At 42.4% G+C, this 22,214-nt stretch overlaps 1 protein-coding gene across 1 annotated transcript; it reads right to left on the bottom strand.

Annotated features, from left to right (window-relative positions):
• Window positions 1-82: 82 nt before the first annotated feature.
• tnfaip8l3 (tumor necrosis factor, alpha-induced protein 8-like 3) lies at window positions 83-19,941 on the bottom strand. The gene is made up of 2 exons (XM_003458186.5): window positions 19,539-19,941; window positions 83-1,214 (listed from the first exon to the last, which is right to left on the bottom strand). The coding sequence occupies exons 1-2, from the start codon at window positions 19,582-19,584 to the stop codon at window positions 652-654; spliced, it is 609 nt and encodes a 202-aa protein (XP_003458234.1). The 5' UTR covers window positions 19,585-19,941; the 3' UTR covers window positions 83-651.
• Window positions 19,942-22,214: the final 2,273 nt, after the last annotated feature.

The raw sequence follows: 22,214 nt of genomic DNA, 5'->3' as shown, positions 1-22,214 counted from the left end.
CCAACACGAGGGAACAAACTCGTGTTTCCTAAAAGCTTTCCCAGCCCACGTGGAGCTATTGTTGTCAGGAAAAAATGCAAAATAATGATTTAAAGAAATCTTTAATAAAGGACACGTGTTACACCCTTGTTGAGAAGATTGACACAGATACATAATACATACCAGGTCATAATTGGTCTTATGTACAAACACTACACAACGTTATTCAAGCGGATCCCATACAAGCACACGCAGCCATCCTCCCATACAAGCACACATGCAACCACACATAGAAAGACTGATTACTACAACTGATTATCTTCCATATCCAAATATACCTACTGCAAGTTTTTTTTTGGCCATTGGTACAGTACACTTTTGCACACAAAGAGGATGTAAAATGCATACAATGTGAAACAGGCTGTCTTAGCGTGCAGAAAGGATTCCACTGAGTGTAAAGACAGTCCAAAAAAAAAAAAAAAAAATCCCTCATTGAACCATAACAGCAGGATGTTACAACAACCTCCTTGGAAATCGATGCGGAAGAAACAGGAAGACGAGAGCAATAAGAGGATGTGGCGGTCAAGTGAAAAGGACATACAAAGGAGAGGCCAGCGAGAAAAGGAGCAAAGGGAGAAAGAGCTTGAGGTGAAAGGGGTCAAGTGCAAGAGGTTAAAGCGTTCCTTCGTCCAGCAGTTTGTTGATGCCATTGCAAATCTTCCTCAGAGAGAGTCTGTACTCCTCTCCGTCTCCGTACAGCTCGGCCAGGAACTCCCCGTGGGCAAAATGGTTGAAAACGTGATCGATGCGGCCATGTGAGCGTGCGGTCAGGTGCTGCTCGACCAAGGTGTGAAGCAGGTCCCTGCACTCCAGCAGAAGCTCTGACAGAATATTCCGGTCAAAGGTGTACTCCACCTCGTAGAACGACACCGCCGTCATGGCCGCCTGGTTCATCTTCTTCTTGAAGCGCTCCACTGTGTCCAGCTCATCCGGGCTGAACTGGTGGTTACGGTATAAGATGCCGATCTTCAGAGCAATCTTGATGACGTCCTTGATGATCTTGTGGGCCTCCTTCTTGCTCTTGGTGAACTCCCGACTCGCCTTGTAGAGCTCGTCCAAGATCTCACTGCTGGTATCATCCGTCAGCATGTTAGCCACCACCATGGTGGCCATCTTACTCAGGATCTTCTTCTGGGCCTGCAGAGCCAGGGAACGAGAGTTAAAGCTCTCCTGCCCTGAAGGAAGAGAAACAAAAAGGAGACGAAAAGAAAAGACATGTGAGTTTAATCTGCAGCATATATTGCACTTCGTGATGACCAATCCAAAATAAGAAGGTTTACAAATGAGTTAAAAAGTTAAATGTGTGCTGAACCTTTCAGAGGTGAGAAATATTTGTTGCGCCAAATCACAACAAGAATCGACTCAAAGCTCTTTAGAATACAGGATAACAACACGTCAATATTCTGAAAATCAAAAGACCTCTTATGAGCAAGCAGTGTGTGACAGTGGGAAGGAAAAACTCCCTTTTGACAGGAAGAAACCTCCAGGAGAACTAGGCTAAGGGAGGGTAGTCATCTGCCATGACCAGGTGGGAAGGTGGGAAATGAAAGAGAAATAAAAGAAATTATGAAAGAAAATAAATGATGCACACATTAGTCATTGTTTACACACTCTTACATGCTTACATGTACATAATAGCTGAAATCCATCTGGACGAGCAGGCTTTTGCAAGTCGCTCGTTTCATGACATGACACTGCAGAAGTTTCTTTTTCTTTTTCTTTTTATGTTACAAGAAAACTGGTAACAGTTTTATGTGAGTACATAGGTTGACATGGCAATGCTGCAAGTTCCTCTTAGGATGAAAGGTCAAGTTGAATAAATCAGTCTATTCAGATATACGACTCTGTTTTTTTTTTTTTTTCTAAACAAGATTATATTTTGTTTCAAGGGCAAAAAAAAGGGTACGGACAACAGTCTGAAGAAGTGAATGAGGGATAAAATGAGACGCATCTACATTCTACAGCAGGGCGGCGGCTTTCCTGGAGCTGGCAGTGGTTTAGCGGGCTGGCTATGGGAGGAATGACTGTCTTCCCTGGAAAACTTCAAACAGCTGAAGATAGATAAGATTCCTTTTCGCACACTTTCCTTTTACAAGTTCAGATTGATCACATTTGTTAGTCTGTGTCCTGTTGCAGCCACAGTTTATCTCACAGCGAACATCAAAGGCTCCTTGTGTCCTCATGAAGCAATGCGAGCAGCCAAACACGTGTCTGTGTGTGAATGTGAGGAGTGGGAGGATGGAAAGGGGTTTTATTTAGGTGCCACCCAGCTTCAAATTACACACCAGATAACTCCTATTATGATTAAAGCCAAGCAAAGAGGCTTCACTACCCCCACCCCACCCCCTGTTCCCTGGGCACGTTGTCAACCGCTCCCTCCTCCACATCTACGTCCAGAGTGGGAGAGAGAGGGGAGAAAAAGTGAGGATGAGTGTGCCATTGCCCAGTGGGCTTAACGCAGAGCAACAGATGAGCCCATATTCGAAGAGGAACACCTGCTTAGTTGTCATTATAATTTCATTTAAGCACACAGCTCCTGTATGTGACTGTTTAGAATTCACAGCATTGTCACATCATCTGGTTGTTTGTTATTTCAATACAAAGGAGGTGTTTGAATTTGGGGGAAGTGGGGGGTGGGTGGGGTGGGCAACAATTGGGAAAACCTAATCAGTGGCATTTCATGTGAATGTACAGAAGTGACATTTCCTGTGTTGGTCTGCAGCTAAATGACATTTCATGTATATATAATTAGCCCACCATGACATTTAACAGCAGATGTCTTTGTCTGCAGTCCTTTCCCTCATCGCATTAAAAAAAATAATAAAAAAATCTGATGTCTCTTTTCACCTCTCCTTTGTAGAGCCTCAGGAGAGCGGGGGCGAGACCTATTGTGCGTTTGACAAACGTGTGGTGGGTGAGCATGAGGACACAGAAGTTCCCAGTGCTATTTAAATCATGAGGTGTCAATATTTCTGGTATTTCTATGAATTCAGTTAAAGCACAAAGGCAGATTTTTACTGGGAACAGGGATAAGTGTGTCATCCTGACTGTAATCACTATGAAAACTCTCGTTTCACTTGTGGTCTCCGAGGAAGTGAGTTGCATGGCATATTTCCTACTCTTTCAGATTTTGGAAGAGTGCAATATCTCATGATGGATTTATACGTCCTGATTTTCTTTTCTTTTTTTTGTCCAGTTTGGCGTGGCATAAAATAAGCTGTGAGCATAGCTTTGATGAATTATCCCCACATAAACCTGACAGTATGGAGGTGCTGCTAAACTAACAGTTGTGGGGCAACGTCAGCATTTGTTTGGAGTCACGTTTCTGGCAATTTAGCAAATTTAATATTGCAGTTTGCTTCCTACCATTTGCTCAGGGAAGCACATGGCTTGTTAGCAGCTAAATGCTCCATGTTGCTTTCCAGTATGTTTGCCTGCTGTTTGGTGCTGCACAGCTTACAGCAGGTTTACCTAAGTTTTTAACTTAAGATGGACTACAGTATTGAAACTATAACTGAAGAAGAGTGTGGTGAGAGTAAAACCAAGCCTAAAAATATCACTTATCATAAAAATACAGCAGCCGCTCTGCTGTATGGGTGTTAAAGCAGGGGTGTCAAACATAAGGCCCGGGGGCCAGAAGAGGCGAGGACTCCAATCAGACCAGTTGGATGGGCCTGTAAAGCAGGACATTAATTTTTTGACTTTTCACTGTGTTTTCACAAGTTTCACAGCTTTTCCTACTGATAAATGTACTGTATGTTGTTTTCCTTGCTTGTGGTGGGACCACACTGTGTGTACAGAGCAAAATTACTAAACATTTGCTTGTTAAAAAAAAGGGCTGCTACATTTTCCATTTATTAAAGACGTCCATCTATCCTCTCTTTACCATAGAGGCCACAGACAAGCTACAATAGGACTCCAGCAACTTCATAAACAATCCACTTAAAAGACTTCCAAGAAACCAACTAGGAAATAACTGAGAATCATGCACATAAACATTTGGGCAGCTGCACCATAGTTTCCATGATATTTGAATAGTCACACCATAATATACATATGACTGGTTCTGATTAGGCAGATCTGTGTCTGTGCCTCTCATCAACAGACTCTCTTTGTCACAGTCATTTCCTGTTCCTCTGAAGCAGCTCTTTGTTCCAGCGAGCCTCTGATATTCAGAAACCCAACTGGATAGATTTCTGAAACCCTGGCACACTGATAAAGGTGACAGCTTGCTCCATAAAGCCGGCCTTGTCAGACCGATGGCGGTGCGGGCGACTTGGATTTGGATCCCACCAGTATGTGCGAGTGACTCCATTTCTAAATTAAATTAAAAAAAAGATGCAAACAAAAATAAAAACAACATCTGCTGTGATTATGCCAAAGATTTATTGAACTTTTAACTCAAAGCAGAGCTGGAATTGACTGGACACTTTCTCACTGTCTTTTTTCTTTTCTTTTCTTTTTTCTCTGCAGAGCTAAAAGCAGACTAATTATTCTCCTGTCACTCCTCAACACGCAGCCCGGAGCCTCTTTTTTGAGCAACAGCAGGTGGCTATCGACTCATTCGCCTTGACCCCTGTCTCAAGTCTGTTTGCGCATCCCAGAGTGATGAAGAATGTAAGCAAAAATGAAGGAGTGTGGTGGAAGGGGCGGGGGGAAATTACTGAGAAGACTGGACATGAGGCTGCTTGAGGTGTGAGTCAGAGTGCTGGTAAAGGAGGTGGGTGATTCAGATACTGACTGGAGATTTTAGCACATAGAGAGTAAGTGAGGGTGGATGATTATGGGAGTGAACAAGAAGACAGTGAGAAGTCCAAGCTTTCCTTCTCTCTCTCTCTCTCTCTCTCTCTCTCGCTCACACACACACACACACACACACACACGCGCACACACACACGCGCGCACACACACACACACACACACACACACACACACACACACACACGCGCACACACACACGCACACACACACACACACACACACGTACAGCCTGTCACCCAGAGGCTGTGCTGAGTGACATGCATGAACCACAGTGTCAGAATAAGTTAAGGAATAGTGCAAGCTGTCAGAGGAGACATGGCCAGAAAAAAACTGTATGCTAACTTTCTCCAGCACTGGCACTTCTTCCCCTACCTGCTTATTATTTCCTTTGCATCACTCTCCACTGTAAAAGTTTTCACTAAACAAAGCGGTTGCTCCGAATGCGCTGCTGAACACAAACAGGGAGCGGAGCTAAACTGCTAACGCGGGGCCAGTCGCAGAAGCCCTTCAGAGGGGTTACATAAGCGTGTTTTGGGAGCTGGTGAAGTTTACTTTTAACATCAGGATTAGTAAGGTGCTTGCTGCTCTCTGGCCACGGCTGTTGACTAGACAGTCTCTCTTTGTTCCGCCTGGTGTTTTCAGAGGCCTGAGTCAACAGTTTCAGCTGCACTGCATCAGAACATACATCCACTGTGGATCATGGAGACCGGCCAAACCTGCCCTGCTCAAGGTGTTGGAGTGAAAAAAACAGATCCATCTGGACGAAATTATTTTGATTGCAGCCAGAGACACTTACATCAAGCAACTGAGAATGAGATGGAAAAATATTTATTTGTCAGTTTAAGGGTCCCTGTGTGAAGTGAAGCTGTAACCTTATGTTTCACAACCTGAAAAGGGCAAATGTCATGGCTCTTGCAAACAGCTAGCTGCTTTCGGGCAGTCCGAGGAAGAGGTGACTGCAGCAGGTAGCACTGTATATTTAATTCTGCAGATTTTTATGACAGATCGCCTTCCTGGTGCAACCCCTATGGGATCTGTATATCCTCTCAGGATCAAGTGGGCAATCTTTTGCTTGTTAAGCACATGTTTAAACCACCACACTGAGCCACTGGCTCTAGTGAACAGATATGTCCATATATAATGAGCATGAGTTAGTCCTCCTCTCCATACTGACCCTGAAGCTTTTTAAATGAAGTTGGAGTGATGGATTGAGATGCTGCTCCAGTGTGAGGATATAATGAGCAGACATTAAACAGACTAGGAATGAGTCAGCAATAGTGAAAGGATGGTTAATACCAACAGTGCAGTCAACTTTGTTTCAGCTGTTGCGTTCTTTAAACTGTCCCACTTTAAAGGGAATCACTGATCATTGAATACTGACAATCCAAGAAAATAAATGTCTTCTTTGGATGAAAAGTGAGCTGCTTCTATTTGTGTAAAGTGCTAAAGCTCAACACTGGATGCAAGATTTGCTAATCTGGACATTTTCTGTAGCACACCCAGCTGTGAGGCGGTGGGGGTGGAAAAGGCTTGTGTTGGTCTTGTTCCAGACTAATGAGAAGAATGAGCCATTAGCAGAGCCAGCAACTAAGACTGACAATAGCTGGCTGGCCTTTACTGAGTCAACACTGGAGGCACTTTACATCCGGAAGTGTGGAACACACAAATATGAGGCGGCCCTGTGTGAGTGTGGATACATGGCGTGTATATTTTGTGTCTGTCCTTTTTTGACCAGAAAAAAAAAGCTTCATGACAATCTGAAGAAATACTACCTGTTTACAGACATAATCAAAGATGTAACTGACCTAAAGGGAAAGAGGTTGTTCTAAAAAAAGGCTTCCTAAGTGGAGCTGTCTTAGCAGTTTTGGGTTTTTTATATCGTCTGGACTGTTTTTAGAGAGCTATGAGTCATTTGGTGCAGCCATTAGGGTGTTATTAGTCTGAAACATTCAGAGTTTCTGAATACTCAGGATCTTGATCCTGTCAGGTAACTACATGCACACACACACACACACACAATAATTCTATTTCCTCTTCCAAAAACATTATAATGACCTGAAATAATTTCCTTGGGGTCTTAGCCTTACTTTACTATTTTTCTAACCCCAACATTAACTTCGTCTTTGGTCTAAACTGCGATAACTGATGCACAGTGGACTTGCTTTTTGTGCTTAAAAGGCAGGCAGGGCTCTATAACGTGACATTAATGTACCCACAACGTGAGTGATACAGGCGCACAGATCCGCTCACACAAGGAAACATAATACTTGATAAGCGCATCCCCGTGCGGGGTTACTAATGACAACAAACCAGGTCACATTCTCAGCACAGGTGCAGAGGGTTTTTTTGTTTTGTTTTTGTTTTTTTTAAAGACAACTAGCCACTGATACACTGACAGCACACGACTTAGTGTTTATGCAACAGACACGGGTGAGCATACAAATTATTTCCAGTGAAGATGGATATCAGAATATGATGAACATGTGACAACAAAAAAGCAAAAGAAGAGGAATGAAAAGGAAAAGGTGGATTTTCTAAACGTCTAAACGTCCAGAGAAATAGATGAATTTCAATGTGTACATATATCTATATATATATATATATATATATATATATACACACAACCTTTTTTGCATCTCACAGCTAGTGAGATGCAAAAAAGGTCCAAAGCAAACAAAAACACAGTTTAGCTCTGCAAAGCTTCCTTGTTGCCTGTTCATAACATCACCAAAAACCTCCTGGTGTACGGTGACTTTCCATCTGCAACCAATTTTCTATTCACCAGCAGCTATGTATTGTATGCCTCTTTGAAATGAGTGGTTTCCAGGACATTCTTGGCACTCTGCAAGTGCAACAATTTTCCAGACATTTTCCTTTTCAGGTATTTTCTTTTATAGGAGAACAGAAGTACAGTGTAAATACCCTTCTGCCTCACGTGTTATATAAAAATCGACTTCTGCAGGAGTTGCACAAAGTCATATTTTACTTTATATTACTTTTTTTTATAAGACAGCTAGTGACCAGTGTCAGAATTAATTGAGATTCTTTTTATATAAAACATCTGGTTTTACTGAATATATAATGTTGCATCAAAGCAAAGTATCAGGATCATATTGCACAGGTAAGGTAAGTGGCTCCTTATCAGAGATATGTGTTACAAACAGGAAGAAGATGGGAATGTTGTTTTAGTCCTAAAGTGTTTGCTATTTATATCAAACCATTGGCCCAAGCTATCTGCCAGGACAGGGAGCTGAGGGGAGTAGCTGTAAGGAACAGGGATCATAGAATTAGCCCTTGCACGGATGACATGATGATGTATTTTATGGATTTAGATGCCTCCTTTTAAGGATGATGAGAATCACAGAGAAACTGAGTTACTGTGCAGAATCTAAGTGTTCAAACTTTCCTCTTCAAATATGTGCCTGCAGGAAAGATCAAGCATATTCAGTGAGATTCAAAGTTAATCAAATAGCAAAGCAATATCAGTGGCATATGGTGCCACAGGTAATCGGATCAACCAGTATCTGAGAGAGGATATAGGAAGATGTCTGGATTTCAGGAGTAAGATACATGTGATGAATGAAAATGTGGATGCATTTTTTTTTAATGACCAATATCACAAAAACTGTCTACAGAATGGGTTTACGTAGCATAAATAAAATACTGAGAAGGGGAAAAAAGCCCAAATTTGATAGACTACACTCTGAATGCCAACGAATAAAAATGTAATGGAATGTAACAACTAAAAGATGTATATCTGCAGACCAGCTTTGACCACTGATTAACTGGGGTGATGATAGCTTTACAGCTAGATGGAAAGAGACTGACACAGACATTCCGAGCTACCACATCTAAACGACTCATATGCTCGCTGGACACATTATAAGACCAATTGCACATTACTGTGCTATATATGATGATTCATATATATGATATATAGTAGCTTTATATGGTTTCTATTTTCTATTTATGTGACAAATGCACATAAATAGAATGAATTTCACTGGAAAAATTTACATCATTTCTTTCTGCTGTAAAATATCTGGGGAAAGCCTTTGATAATAAAGTCTGCCATCCATCAGCGATGCCATTTCGGAGCACAAAAAAAGGCACCAACGATGTATCAATACTAGGAAAATGTCAGGGAGAACGCTCCTCACGCAGCAGACGTAAACAAGGGTGGCAGCTTGACTTCCACTTCTTTTGCCTTGGCCTTTTCGTTTGCTTTTGGTTCCCAATAAGGATTTGCAGTGAGACTCTCTCTGGCTGTATTTACAAGGCTTTAGGAAAACAAAGGAGTGGGTCATTCAGTGATCTTAAAGGGGGTTTTAATAGCCTACAGGGTTGGTGTTAAGCGAGCCCAAGAGGCCGGTGGACTGTGCCAGCTGGTACCTCGACAGAGGAGCTGGAGGAGGGACATATTTATTTTCCACTGTCAGTCTCGAGGCTTCTGACTTGTTGAGCTGCTGTTTGTCAGACTCGCTGTTTCACTAATATACCGCCGTGTAGATAAAGGCTGCATAAAGACACATCACGATGCCTTTGTACATAAGGAAGGAGTTGTCGAATGGGAACCAATTTTTGTCATTTCATGTTCCTCCTCCACTCGCCCTGGACGTGCAAAAGTCTCTGCATAGGCGTTTTTTGGACTCCCACAACGCTCCTCAGAAGATGACTCAAACATAGCGCCCCTGCACACTCTGTCTGTTGCAATGTATGTGTTTGTTTCTCATCTGATAAAACTTGAAAAAGCTATGATTTCTGCAGAGAGAAAAAAACAGTGCGATTCAGTGGAGTGAAGCACAATGATGTGCATTATTCATGACATGTAAAATCTGACTCTGAGCCAGTTTCCAAAGGGCAGTCTGGTGCTGAAAGAGGTCAGTCACTGTGCCTTTAACAGCTGCTCAGGATGTAGAGTGGCATTCGGAAGTTTAGGGTTAATAAATAACTCAGTTTTAATACTTTAATGACTTTCATTCGTGCAAAGTGGGGTTATGGAGCTTAAAGTATAAATGTAGTGTGTGTGGCTGAAACCGAAGGGTATGCTGTAGGTTACAGCTCACGCTTTAATGAGCGTAATGGCAAAAAATACGTCCCGATTTATGACCCCGAGGCTTTTAATACTGCTAACATTGTGCAAAAATATGACAAACAAGACAAATGGAAAGCTGCTCTTTTCTTAATGCTTTGTGCAGCCGTTACCTGTCTCTGCTTTTTATGGGTGCTATGGATAATATGAGGCACAAAAGTGACTGCATCATCACAAAGGTTACACACGAGTGCTAGTGAGATAAAGGTCATAAAGACAGCGCACGTGATGGAAACATCACAAATTGGAGAACTGACTAATAAAGCAAACAAACTGATCCTGTGACTGTTTTCACCGAGGATGCATTTTCAGTTAAGTGGAAAGAAAAAGTATATATTCAGTCAATCTGCCTGTATTATTAAAAGTAAAAATATATGGTTTGCTAAAGCTTGATGCGACGGGACACTTATTATGTGCTTTCCTTTGATGGATTGATTTCGACTCAACTTGACGATCAGCATATACTCTCAGTGCAGATAACAGCATATGAGTGTGAGCCAGTGGCTGAGCATATAGCATTAGCTGAGGCAGGTCATGGAATCAAGCTCAGCCTGGTATCCCCGTTCAGCGACTCATAACAGCTCATCTGATGGCTCAACAGATAACACGCGGGGTGCACTTTATAAAAACTGGCTTTAGCCTGCTCACACAGTTGCTTCTGCCCCTGCAAGCCTCTTTGCCGACCCACCTCCATGCAAGCTAATGTTTGTCATGCTATTTCTGACCTAATAAATATCATGTCTGTTATCACTGATCTGTACTATCTTCTGTATTGGAGGGGATCATTTAATCGCATTTCATGTGCTGCAGGAAAATAACCAATAACCAGAAACCACTGAATCACAGCTGCTTTGTGATATATTTATGTTAAAAAAGAAAAATCAGCTGACGTCACGCTGCATATGTGCATGATTATTCTATTTTTAGTGTGTGTGCTCCAAAGCATTTTGTATATATATAGTTGTACAGCTACAGGAAAAGAAAAAAAACATGTTTTTCCTTGAGTGTGGCTAAACAGCAGGTTGGATCAACAGTTTGTTTCGGAGGATACAGAAACTATAAGATCGGTGAGGTCATTATCAAATTATTTTGTGCTCTGAGGAGCTTAAAAATAAACCATTCTCAAACTTTTTCTTTGGTGGCTTTGCAATCAAATAGTTTTAAGTCAAAGGAAATTGCGGAACGAAGAACAAAACGAGGCATAAAAACGCTCTTAATCAAGGAAAATGGAAGCTAATTGGCCTCTGAAGTTAGGAGTCCTCTGTGTGTTATTCAGAAATGGTTTCACTCAGCGTTACTTACTGCATAATGGATGAATATCAACCAGGAAAAGCTTTAAAGGCCGTTTCTAAATAAAGGGGGGGGGAAAGGACTGATGTTAATGTAGCTGTAATGAAGAGGCTTGCGACAGAGTTTGAAACTATAAGTGTGTTTATCCTGGGACTGGTTTAAATGTCCACTGTGATGAAGGGTCCAGGGAAAAGCACTTAGGAGGGCTCTCTGATTCATGAGGGACACAAGAACAGATTGCCTTTGGCAGCCGCGCAGCCTTATTTAATGCTCCATTCCTCATCTCTTTCTTTGTCTCTCTCCGTCTCTTAGTTTTAATGGCCACGTCCCTGTAGAGCTGAACCAAAGAGATTGGGCGAAATGAAGCATTTGCAGAAGATGTCTGATTGATTAATGCGCCGCTGGCTTGATGTCCTGTCACAACCCCCCACCCCCACCCAAAAAAACCCAAAAAATGGGTGGCGGAAAAGAGGGAGGGTGAAAGATAGCAGCTATTTGACCCCCACCTTCTACTTGCCCTTGGGTTTCATCACAGTCACTCCTTGTTATGAAGACCAAAGGAGCTCCTGGTCCGCTGAGGATCAGAAGCGGCATCCAGGACATCCTGTTAGGACCCAGCGTGGACTGCAGGGTCCTGTGAGATTCCAACCATTTGACCTTTCCGCTGCTGCAAAGCAAATACCTGCACCAGCTGTGGTTTCCATGTTTGTACCATTGTTTAACTACAGTAAAGCACCAGGCCACAGTGAACTGGGTATCTGGCTAGCTTGGTATGGGAACTGGCTGCAGGCTGTCTCCCCTCCATTTCCCTCCTCTGGGAGCCTCTGTGGAAAAGTACTCTGCCACCATCATCAGCTGACAAATCTCATTATGATGATGTTGACTGAATGGAGAAAAAGACTCCACATTTCTACGCGAAGAAATGACAAATTTGCTTCTGTGCACCAAATAATCTGATTCATAAAACGAGGGTGTGTGTATGTGTGTGTGTGCGGGCTTGTGCGTTAACTATAATGATAGACTGTGGGGCTGAGGCCTAATAAAATACAGGGGAGTATGATGTATTCAGCCTCTCTGTTACAAGTTTCCCATTTTCCGTCTAAAAATAAATTAGTTATGCCTTTTACAGAATCAAAGGGCAAGAAAAAGAGGAATGCACCTTTTCCTTTCACGCCTTTCAGTCTAAGCTAAAGATGGTCGAAAAAAGAGAGAAAAACTGACTATCTTTGCTTGAGAAATGCTCTGAATTACTGCGGATGAAAGAAAAAAATCAAAACAAATAGACTGTCGCAGCAATCTATACCGTCTGCAGATGTGTCAGGTCATTTGAATAAAGGAGTGTGGAGGAGTGATGGAAGCAAGGACGGAGGAGGAGGTGGGGGTGTCGAAGAAAAAGAGGTGAGATCATATGTCCACAGTTTGACTGCCTAACTCCTGTCAAAATCCCTTAACGTCAGACATAGCCGCGCACAACACCAAAAAAAGCTAAACAAAAAAAACCAAACAGCACCTCCCCCCCTCTCATTCTCTTTTCCACCTTCTACCCTGTACAGCTGTATTAAGAACTGGCTGCAATGTCTTTGTCTCATACACACACACACACACACACACACACACACACACACACACGAAGCTCTTGTGTCTTTCTCATCTGCTCCTCTCTCTCCATTTCTCAGCGCATCTACAGTGTCGAGGAAGTAAGCGTTTTCCGGCCCTGGGTGAGTCGCTCCTCTCATAGACCTCGGCCAAGTCTCAGCATGCCGTGGCATCGTTCACAAAGGGACACACGGGTGCTCGAGAAGATGCGCGCACACACAGATAGTCGCATGCAAAATCATCCAGACCATGACAGCCCACCCGAATTCCCCCCTTCCCAGAACTTTGGCCTCCTGGTTTGTTTACTAGTTCACTCACTTCGAGTTCACGTAAAAAAAATAAAATAAAATAAATAAAAATGAGGCACTGAGAAGCTTCGAATCACTCACAGAGGAGCTCAGTCTGTCACTGCCCTTACACAGAGCTGAAAGCCCCCCCCTCAGCCATTCTCTCTTCCATTAAAAAAAACAATCCTGCTAGGCCTCTCTGTCCATTATCCTTGTTATTCACAGGCTTTTCCTGTACTTGCTGGTAAAATGTGATGACCTCACTGATTTTGTCATCTTGCAGAGATGCTTGTAATTTGGAAAATTGTGATGTGTGCTGTGCACTTTAATTAGCATCCTTTAAGGAATGCAAGCCCAAGATTTAAACATGACCAGCTCGACATACTGTGAACACTGATTCAGACAATTTGTAAATGGACTGGTTTTTATGTAGCGCTTTTCTACTCTGAGCACTCAAAACACTTTACACAACTTGTCTCATTGACCCATTAACACCCCTTCGCACAAGCACTTTTTTTAAATGCTCTTTCTATCTAAGTGCTTTCTATCTAATATTCACACAAATTCTACTGCCAGGACAGCCACAGGACAGATGAAATAAAGCATCAATAATAATAAACTATTACAGAGTCATGAATAGTCAAGCAAAGGATATTAAGATCAGGGTTTCAGGATTTCAGATTGCTCCTGCTTTGATTGAAGTGATGAAACTGGATATGCTTTGAGCTTTGACCTTGCGGGCCCTCCCTCTCTGCGCACGACGCGCGTTAGTGTGAAGCCAAAGGGCCTCTGCCGTCTTGGCTGCCAACACACCACTAACTAATGACCAGGAAATAACTGTGGTTCACGCAGACTCACAACGCTCCCTCTCTTTCTCATATTCGTATGTTTCTAACTGACTTTTATTGACTGCATTTTTCTTTCGACTCCTTATTACGAGCCTAAACCGAATAATTCCATGAGTTAATTCGAATCCCAGCCTCCAGGGATAACAGAGAGTAAAGTTTTAGCTACCAATAAGGCTCGTGAAATGTCTACGCCCACAACACAGCTGCCAGGGCTGCTTCTGTCTGCGCGGCTGTCTCCTATCTTACTAGAAATAGTTTTTAAAGGTTTTCTGAAAGCAGGCTCAACATGACACACTGCTAAACTGTTATGAAATATGATGAACACGGGTGCTTTTCCCTACCACAACTCTATAATGCTATAATCAGCACAGTTTGTTCAGTTCTCCTAGAGTTAAGTGTGAAAAGCTGTGTGTGTAATTGCCTCCCACTCCACATTATTTTCTATCTTTTTTTTTTTTTTTTGGAGTGGGAGAGAGGAAAAGTGTATTTAGCTTTTTACCATCTGCATGTTAAGTTTTGGGGTTTTTTGTTAGTTTTTTGGGGAATTCTCAGAAAGACAGAAAAACCCAGACATCGCTTTCTATTGGCACTAATGCAGAAAACTCTTGTAACCACAAAGTAAACCTAAAGAACACTTTGAAACACTGAGATTGTGATTTTAGAACAACTCGAGTGAGAAAATAAACCAACACACACTCCTTCACAGAGCCGGCATCTGCACAGGCTCAGTGGTTCTCAAACACCAGTCCAGCCTTCATTTCATGCATACTGCTCTCCCCAAAGAGATCGTCTCTCACTTCAGGCGCCACTACTGACTGTTTGCTTTGCTTCGATGGCCCTCCTGTGAAACCACAGCCATCTCCTCCTTATGAATGTGTGTCTATGAGGCCTTTGACCAGAATGCCTGTCAGAGTGCCTCTGCGGTCTGACTCCGTGTTTCAGTAATGGCTCAGCCGTGGGGAGACAATCCTCTTTCCAAATGTCCTACAAACACTGTGAAATTTCACGGTATTATTGTGTCAGTGCATGCATGCATGCATGTGCATACAGAGGAAGTGCACTCACACACAGATAGTGACCAAAGGGTTTTTTTGTCTTTTGCTTCAGTTGTAGGAAAAACTATTTTCTCCTGAGTCGTCTTTTCCACTTACGGCTTCGCTCCTGTGTTTTTTTTTCTCTCAGTTCGTGTTACAATTTTCCAGAACCAGCTCCTGGTGTCTTGAGTGTGGGTGTTTGTGTGTATGCGCGTGTGTACAGAGGGCTGGGTGTAGTGCAGTGAGCACTCTCCATCTGTGGGCCAGATTAAATGCAGAGTTTAGGGATGCATGTGCTGGGAGACCAAGGATATGAGCGAGAAGAGCGCTTGCTTTTGTTCAGTATGTCTGTGCATATCTATGGGTGAGTTGCAGTGTATCCAGGGCTGGCTCACATGTGCAAAGCATGTGGCCAGTCTGCCAACATGGCAATCATGAGGCAGAAGCCTTTCTCTGATTGGCGAGTGCATCTGGCCTGCTCTGATGTGTCGGAGATAGCTCAAGTGTTTGTGGAAGCTTGGAATAGTGGTGGTTAACAGGGAAAATAAAGCAGGTTTGTTGGTGCGCAAACATGTGAATGAATGGCGGGGATAATCTACTGGCCCAAGATCGCATTTCAGTTGTGTCATCAGACAACATCTGCAGTTTTGTGTTTTTAATAGAAGCACAGAAACAGCCCTCACGCCCCTATGGATATCACAGCTGTTGTAACAACAGCCAAAAAGCTCCCCTTTTCAACAAGTCTGCCTTTCCTGTGAATTTGAAGGTAAACACAAATGCCTGGAAATAGATCTATACAGGGCTGATGGAGACAGAATCGCATTACCAGGATAAATCAGCCAAAAACAGAACGTGGTTAATAGCTAAACATAATGCCACAGTAATATAACTTAATATAATATAGTGATATATAAAAAAATAATTCAAAGAGGAAAACAGGAGTGTCTGAAAGCCCTGAAGCATTACAGTTTAGTGAAATGTCTAGCCTCTATTTTGCACCTATTGTGCAACATACACAGGGGAACAGGTGTACTGACAGTCAGCTTTGCTTTGACTCATAATTAGGTGTGGTCATCCCCGCTCCACCACAGAAAGGAGGGACAGGATGACTGGGTGAATCAGTTTGTGGATATTGGTATGGTCAGAGGCATGCTCAGCGCATGACTGGATGATTATGGGTAAGAAAATGATTATGATCCTTTCTGTTTGAGCTGTGTTTTTTTTATGGCCTTTTTTCAGAGTCGTTGCAGCACAGCTCTTTGTGCTCTGTGTGCAGAACGCTGTAGCAAAGCCAGAAAAACACAATGAAGCACAATATTAGTTTTTGTAATGAAGCTCTGTCCTAATTCTCCCATGTTGTAAAATATCTTCCCCAGCAGAACTTATTTAAATTTGCTTCATGTAAGCGTTTTGAAAAACTTTGAGAATGTTTTTATGACACTTTAAATAGTGAGAAACTTTTACTTTTTTAATGAAAAAAAAGGCTATCGACGCTTATTTAAAATATATCCATAAATTATCACATGGAGTGTGTTATAAGTAAACGCAAAAAATGTGCTGCATAAATATTCTTGCTTCTCATAAGAAAACATGGAGAAACGTTATTATTTAAGCCCACAGAAATCATAGATTTATAGATGTAGTTGGCAAAAATGAGCCTAAAAGCTGAGGTGGGATGCCCTACGTACGGGTTAAAAAACATACAAGTTTATCAGGGTGGAAAAACTGAGTCTTTAAGGAGACAAAATGGGATTCAGGCTCAAGACGTGAGGCGCCATCACTGGGAAGAATGGTAAAAGCATTAAGCAGCAGGTCTAAAGCATTTTTTCACTTATAAGTAAAATATCAAATATCATTTAAGGCTTTCTAAATTTTGCTAACTTAGGTTAACCCATCTGATAATGTGCTACATTGGAAAATGAATCATTAAGAAAGCTAAGGAATGCTATTATATTGGGCGTAAATAGGTAATAGCACCTTTTAACAGCTAACCTTCCATAGAGTGATAATATATAATGACGTAGCCAAATCTAAGTCAGCTACAGTCAGTTACATATTGTAGCGTGTGCTACATCCCCCTCCAGCTGGACTAGTTTTTTGCTTTACTGCCTTTGGAAAGCTAAGAACCTACAGTTGGGTGCTGAGGTGGAAGTGTTTCTTTAAAATGCTGACAGCAGGGGTGACTGTGGTGGCACCAAGCAGCAGAAGCAGCAGCAGCATTTTCGGGTAAGCAGTGTGCTAAGGCACGCACAGCCCTGGTAGCTACACCTTCACCATGTGCTGTTTGCGGTGAGTCCTGCCTTAATTAACTAGCAGGCTTTCCTTACCCCTCTCCTTCCTCTAGACTATTTTCTGGTTCTTGGCATAACTATAAAACACAAAACACATGGGATCACAAGGCCACTATTTTGAGTTTGATTTATAGATGGGTGACCAAACAGCTCTCTCCTGGGGGTAGTAACAAACTTATCTCTCTATCTGTTTACTAGCAGCCACCTTCCAACAGTGTTCTCATGGCTCAAACTACTAGAAAGCTACTCATAGTTCAGTCGTGATATTATCTTTATGTGGTTTTATTTATGAGTTTGCATGTTAGAAACACACACAGATATTACTATATCTTCTTTATCTGTGCCAAGGTCATGTCAGGCTAGTTCTCTTGGGTTAGCCCAGACAGGCAATGAAGAAAATAAACTATCACTAATTGCTCATGGAAAGGACACTTTGTGGTAAAAATTAATGCAGCACAGAAATGTAAAACATCACTCTCTTGAAAAAAAAAAAGTACAACCATTAACTGCCCAAGGGCACAGGAGATGGTTGAAAGGTCAAGGCCAGCTGAAACATAATACCTCACTATTTACACTGCTGAAAATATGCATGTGTATGTGTAAAGCGTAGATTTATCACACATCCCTCACCGACATATCCAAGGAAAAGGGTTGTGTTTGTGTACAACAGAGTTTCAAAAGACTCCTGTTTTCCCAAATATGTTATCTCAGCTTTCACTGACCTTATCAAGTGAGCCAAACCAGATTTTTCCACGGTAGAGTAGGCACTGCAGCACAGCAACAAAGCATGATGCATTATGAGTGTGAGTCAGGCTCTTGCTTTCTCTTGACTTTGGAAAAATATAGCTCTCGCATCACCCTGGATATTCAACATGTGCAACAACGGTTTGTTTTTTTTGGTGTCCGGTCGATAAATCTATATGATTTTATTACTCTGACATAACAAAGACCTGGTTATGTTACGCTGAAGGATGCTTTACCTGGAGTCTCTGGAAAACACTGTAGACCACTTCACATCACAAGTGACAGAAATAAAGCATCTTCCTTTATGGTTCGGCTTAACTGTGACGCACAAAGCATCGGTTCATATGAAAGACTTTTATGGAAGTCAGCAGATGATATGAATATGTCATCACTTTCTCATTATATGTATAAGGTCTTCCAACCCTCACACTGAGGTTCCTCTCCACTTGCAAATGGATGAGAGGACAGACAGACAATGGTCCAGATGGACAGGCAGATGGCCAGAGTTCAGCAGAGCATCATTAAGGCACACGGAGCTCTGTGACTTCAAATAAAACTGCAAACACCCACGCCATCAACCTTATCTAACGTTAAATGATAAAACCCTCCGACACCTAAAGCAGATCTACTAATAGTACTAGTCTTAGGAAACCACGATAGGAGAGCAATAAAGTCATTTCAAGCATCAGCGTGAGTTTGACTTTTATTTGCTGCTATTTGACTGTTTCTGTATTCTGACACTGCTGTGAAACAAAAAACCCTCCTGGAGACACATTTCAATCTGACTGTTTAAACTCAAACATATCTCCACAAGGATGCTTCATCTCCCTCCTTTCTCCCACAGAATCAGTCGCCCACATGCATGTGGTGCTGTGAAATCTCCAATAAGCGAGTTCACTTTAAGGAGCATTTGTGCCTCTACCTGTGTGTTTAATGTATAACTCTGATCTGTGCAATAAATCTTTGCCCTGTACTTTGACACCATAAATCTTTTTTTTCCTTCTAACTTCCAGCAAACAGCAGCGAGCTTCACGAGGAAAAGGAGCTGATTTCAGCGTCCGGGGAGTCTGTGCTCTGTCTGTCTCTCTCTGTGGCTGGACGTGTTGATGAACAAACTGGCTGCACGTGTCGGAGCTTGCCTGCTCCTGGTGGTGACTGAGCCGGCTTTCCTCCACGCACTCAGGGAGCCTCTGCCAGCATCACTGTACATACATCCAAGCTCACGGCTGCTTGCCTGTCACACATCTTTGAAAGCTTTAAATACTGTACTCGATTCTTACATTTGGGTGCGCTAAAGAAGGGTTCAGATTTACAGGCAAGCTGTTGATCACTAGAAACAGACTGCATGCATGAGAGAAATGGTTCAGAGAGGACTGAGACGTACTGAATGTGTTTAAGTTGAGAGTAAAGAAAATGCTGGAAAATGCTGAAAATTTACTGGAACACAAAGGAAGAAAGAGCTTGTAGACCTCCTGGATTGGTCTGCTTAAAGTCTAGTTAGCAGGACATGCCAGAAACCAGTGCTGTGGTGACCTGTAAGAGTCTTGAGGCCTTACCTGGAGAGAGGTCTCCGTCACTCTGCTCTCCAGAATCTGAATCCATCTTTCCCTGCAGGACACTCGGAGGCTGCAGAAGCTCTCTTCTTGCTCCCTTTCCTTTTTTACAGTAGCTTCTGGTTTCTTAGCTCAGAGAAAATATATACAAATTCTTGTTTGTTTTTTATTATTTCTCCCGGTGAGCTAAACTTCCCCTCCCAGCCTGGATCACTGCAGCTGTGAGAGGAATGCTACTAGGCTTATTTGCTGATCTGTCCTCCTTTTTTTTGCGCTCCTTTCCTTTTAGTCTCCTCTCTTCTCCTGACTCCCTCAGTTTCCCTCTTTACTTCTCCCTCTCATCTACTTTCCCCTCCTCTGGTGCTCCCTCCCCTCACTCGCTGAGTCCGTCCCCCTCTCAGCTTCTCCCACCCTTTCCCTGCCGCTCGGTCCCTCCTCCTCCTCTTCCTTCTCTCATTCGGCGCTGTCACACTCAGCCTCTTCACGCTCTCTCCACTCACTCTTTCTCTACCTCTTTCTGTATGCTGTAAGTGCCGTCTCTTCCTCTTTCGCTCTTCCTCTCTCCCTCCCTCTCCCTGTCTCTGGGTAAGAGTGCTGCCTGTGTTTTAGCAGAGCAATGGGAGAGACTCATTCACGGCGACTTGAAATTCATCTCCAGCAGTAAAAATCCCATGACCTCTTGTCTCTGGCTGTTGTAAAAAACAACAACAAAACAAAACTGGCTTTGGTTTGTGACTGTCACAGACCAGGTAATGACTGATTAGACGTGAAAAGTTGTGGATCATTTCTATGCAACAGGAAAGCTGATTTTTCTATGGATCCCACAATGATTCACACTTTTGTGCATTCAATCGCTTCACCATCATATCATCATTATCAAAAGAATAATATTATTTGCCGCCCTTCCTTACTGTAATTTATTTGCTTTTCAATTTGCCGCAGAGAGCTTTTTTTTTTCAATGCTCTTGTTATTTTTGAAAGCACTCTGAAAGAAAACGGATTCGCAGCTTTCTTTTCGTATTGCCCTCATTTGTCTTTTTATTTTTTTCATCTTAGCTTCCTGATCTCTAATTCTGAAGTTCTGAATGTGGTGTGTCCTTGAGCAACACACTAAAGAGCGCTCCCTGCTTTGAAATGCATGAACATTCCAGCAATATAACACTTGAAGAGCAGATCACATATTTGCCTTCAGATAGACGGTGGAAGGCTGAAAGGCAAGAACTCCATCAAGAAACTTAAGTTAACTTTCTTGAAAATAGTTTATAGTTATACCATCTTTATAAAGTAGCATTCGCTGTACGCTTGCAAAGCTAGTGTACGCTTCAAACCTGTAGTAAACTGAAAGAAAAGTAAAATGTCACCACTCTGTGCAGTTTCAACCCACAAAGTGGATTTGGCATACTGTTGTGGTTTCATGGTGTCCCACAAATCATCTCTGGAAAAGTGTTTAAAACAATGGATTTCTTTCTGCGGTGGTTCACTCTCACCGTCCTCATGTGATATAATCTCACTGCTGTGATGGACTGCAACCTGTCCAGGGTGTACACCGCTCCGTAACCTGTGGAGCTGAAACAGGATGCCAACACAAAGTACTGTTGGCTCCAAACGTCAATCCCTGTAGATTTCCATATTACAATGTGCACCTTAACCACAGAGAAACATGTTCACAGGCTGGTAGGAAGAATTTAAATAGGTTAAAAGTTTAAAGTTATGCTGTGTTAAGTTTGTGGCCACGTTTAGTGACTCGTGGGTGCTAGCTAGGCTGCTAACTAGATGCTAGGTACCACCTCGGGTAATCCAAGTCACTGAACTGGCCCTCTTGACCATGAAAGTGGTGTTAGTACCCTGAATCTAGAGCATTTTGGTGGAAACACAAATGCAAATCATATGTCCTACTGTACCTAACTGTAAAAGAAGTCTAATAATTTTTTCCTTTTTTTCCCCCTTATTCTTTTTTTGGTAATGATGCAGTGGAAACTACAGCACTTTCTCTCTCTTAAAGTATCAGGGCTTGTTTTGATATGACTTCCTCCCACTACTTAATCTTACTCTTTTTTTCCACAGCTGAAAACGGGAAATAAAACAGCCGTCTAAAGACAATCCCCATCTGAGATACACATGATAACAAAGTGTCTCTGAACCCGACAGACCACTGATGTTAAATGTGTAAAATGTGGGCCTCATGTTTGAATGAATTTTTGTGAAATGAGTTAAAGCGGTTGGTGTGGAGGCAGGTGGGTGTGCAGTTGGTGGTCCGACAACAGTTGCAGGCATTAGCGTTTCCCAGGTGTGGAGCTCACGGTTTCCCAGCATGAACTCTGGGCACCAGATGGCATTAAGGCTGTCTTTCCAAAGCCCAGGGCTCAATTATCTCTGACCCTGTGTGCATTTGCATTTGTGTGTGTGTGTGTGAGCAATTGCAACTCTCTTGTGCAATATTCCAGTGAAAAAAGATAATGCCAGTAACAACAACAAGCTGAACTACTTTGAAGCTATGTACTCCTTTGACCCGATGTGAAATGGAGAGTGTCTGTGTAGGCTGTGTGAGCGTGAATAGAAACATACAATTCTCATGCCCTGAGACTGAAAAGCATAACAGAGAGTCTGCACTATCTTTGCTTGCTTACAGGAGTGAACTGGCTTTTACAAGAAACCAAAACATAAAAATTAAAGCTCAGT

The sequence above is a fragment of the Oreochromis niloticus genome, linkage group LG1 (genome assembly GCF_001858045.2).
Source record: "Oreochromis niloticus isolate F11D_XX linkage group LG1, O_niloticus_UMD_NMBU, whole genome shotgun sequence".
Taxonomy (NCBI): Eukaryota; Metazoa; Chordata; class Actinopteri; order Cichliformes; family Cichlidae; genus Oreochromis; species Oreochromis niloticus.
This window is presented reverse-complemented; position numbering and strand designations above follow the sequence as displayed.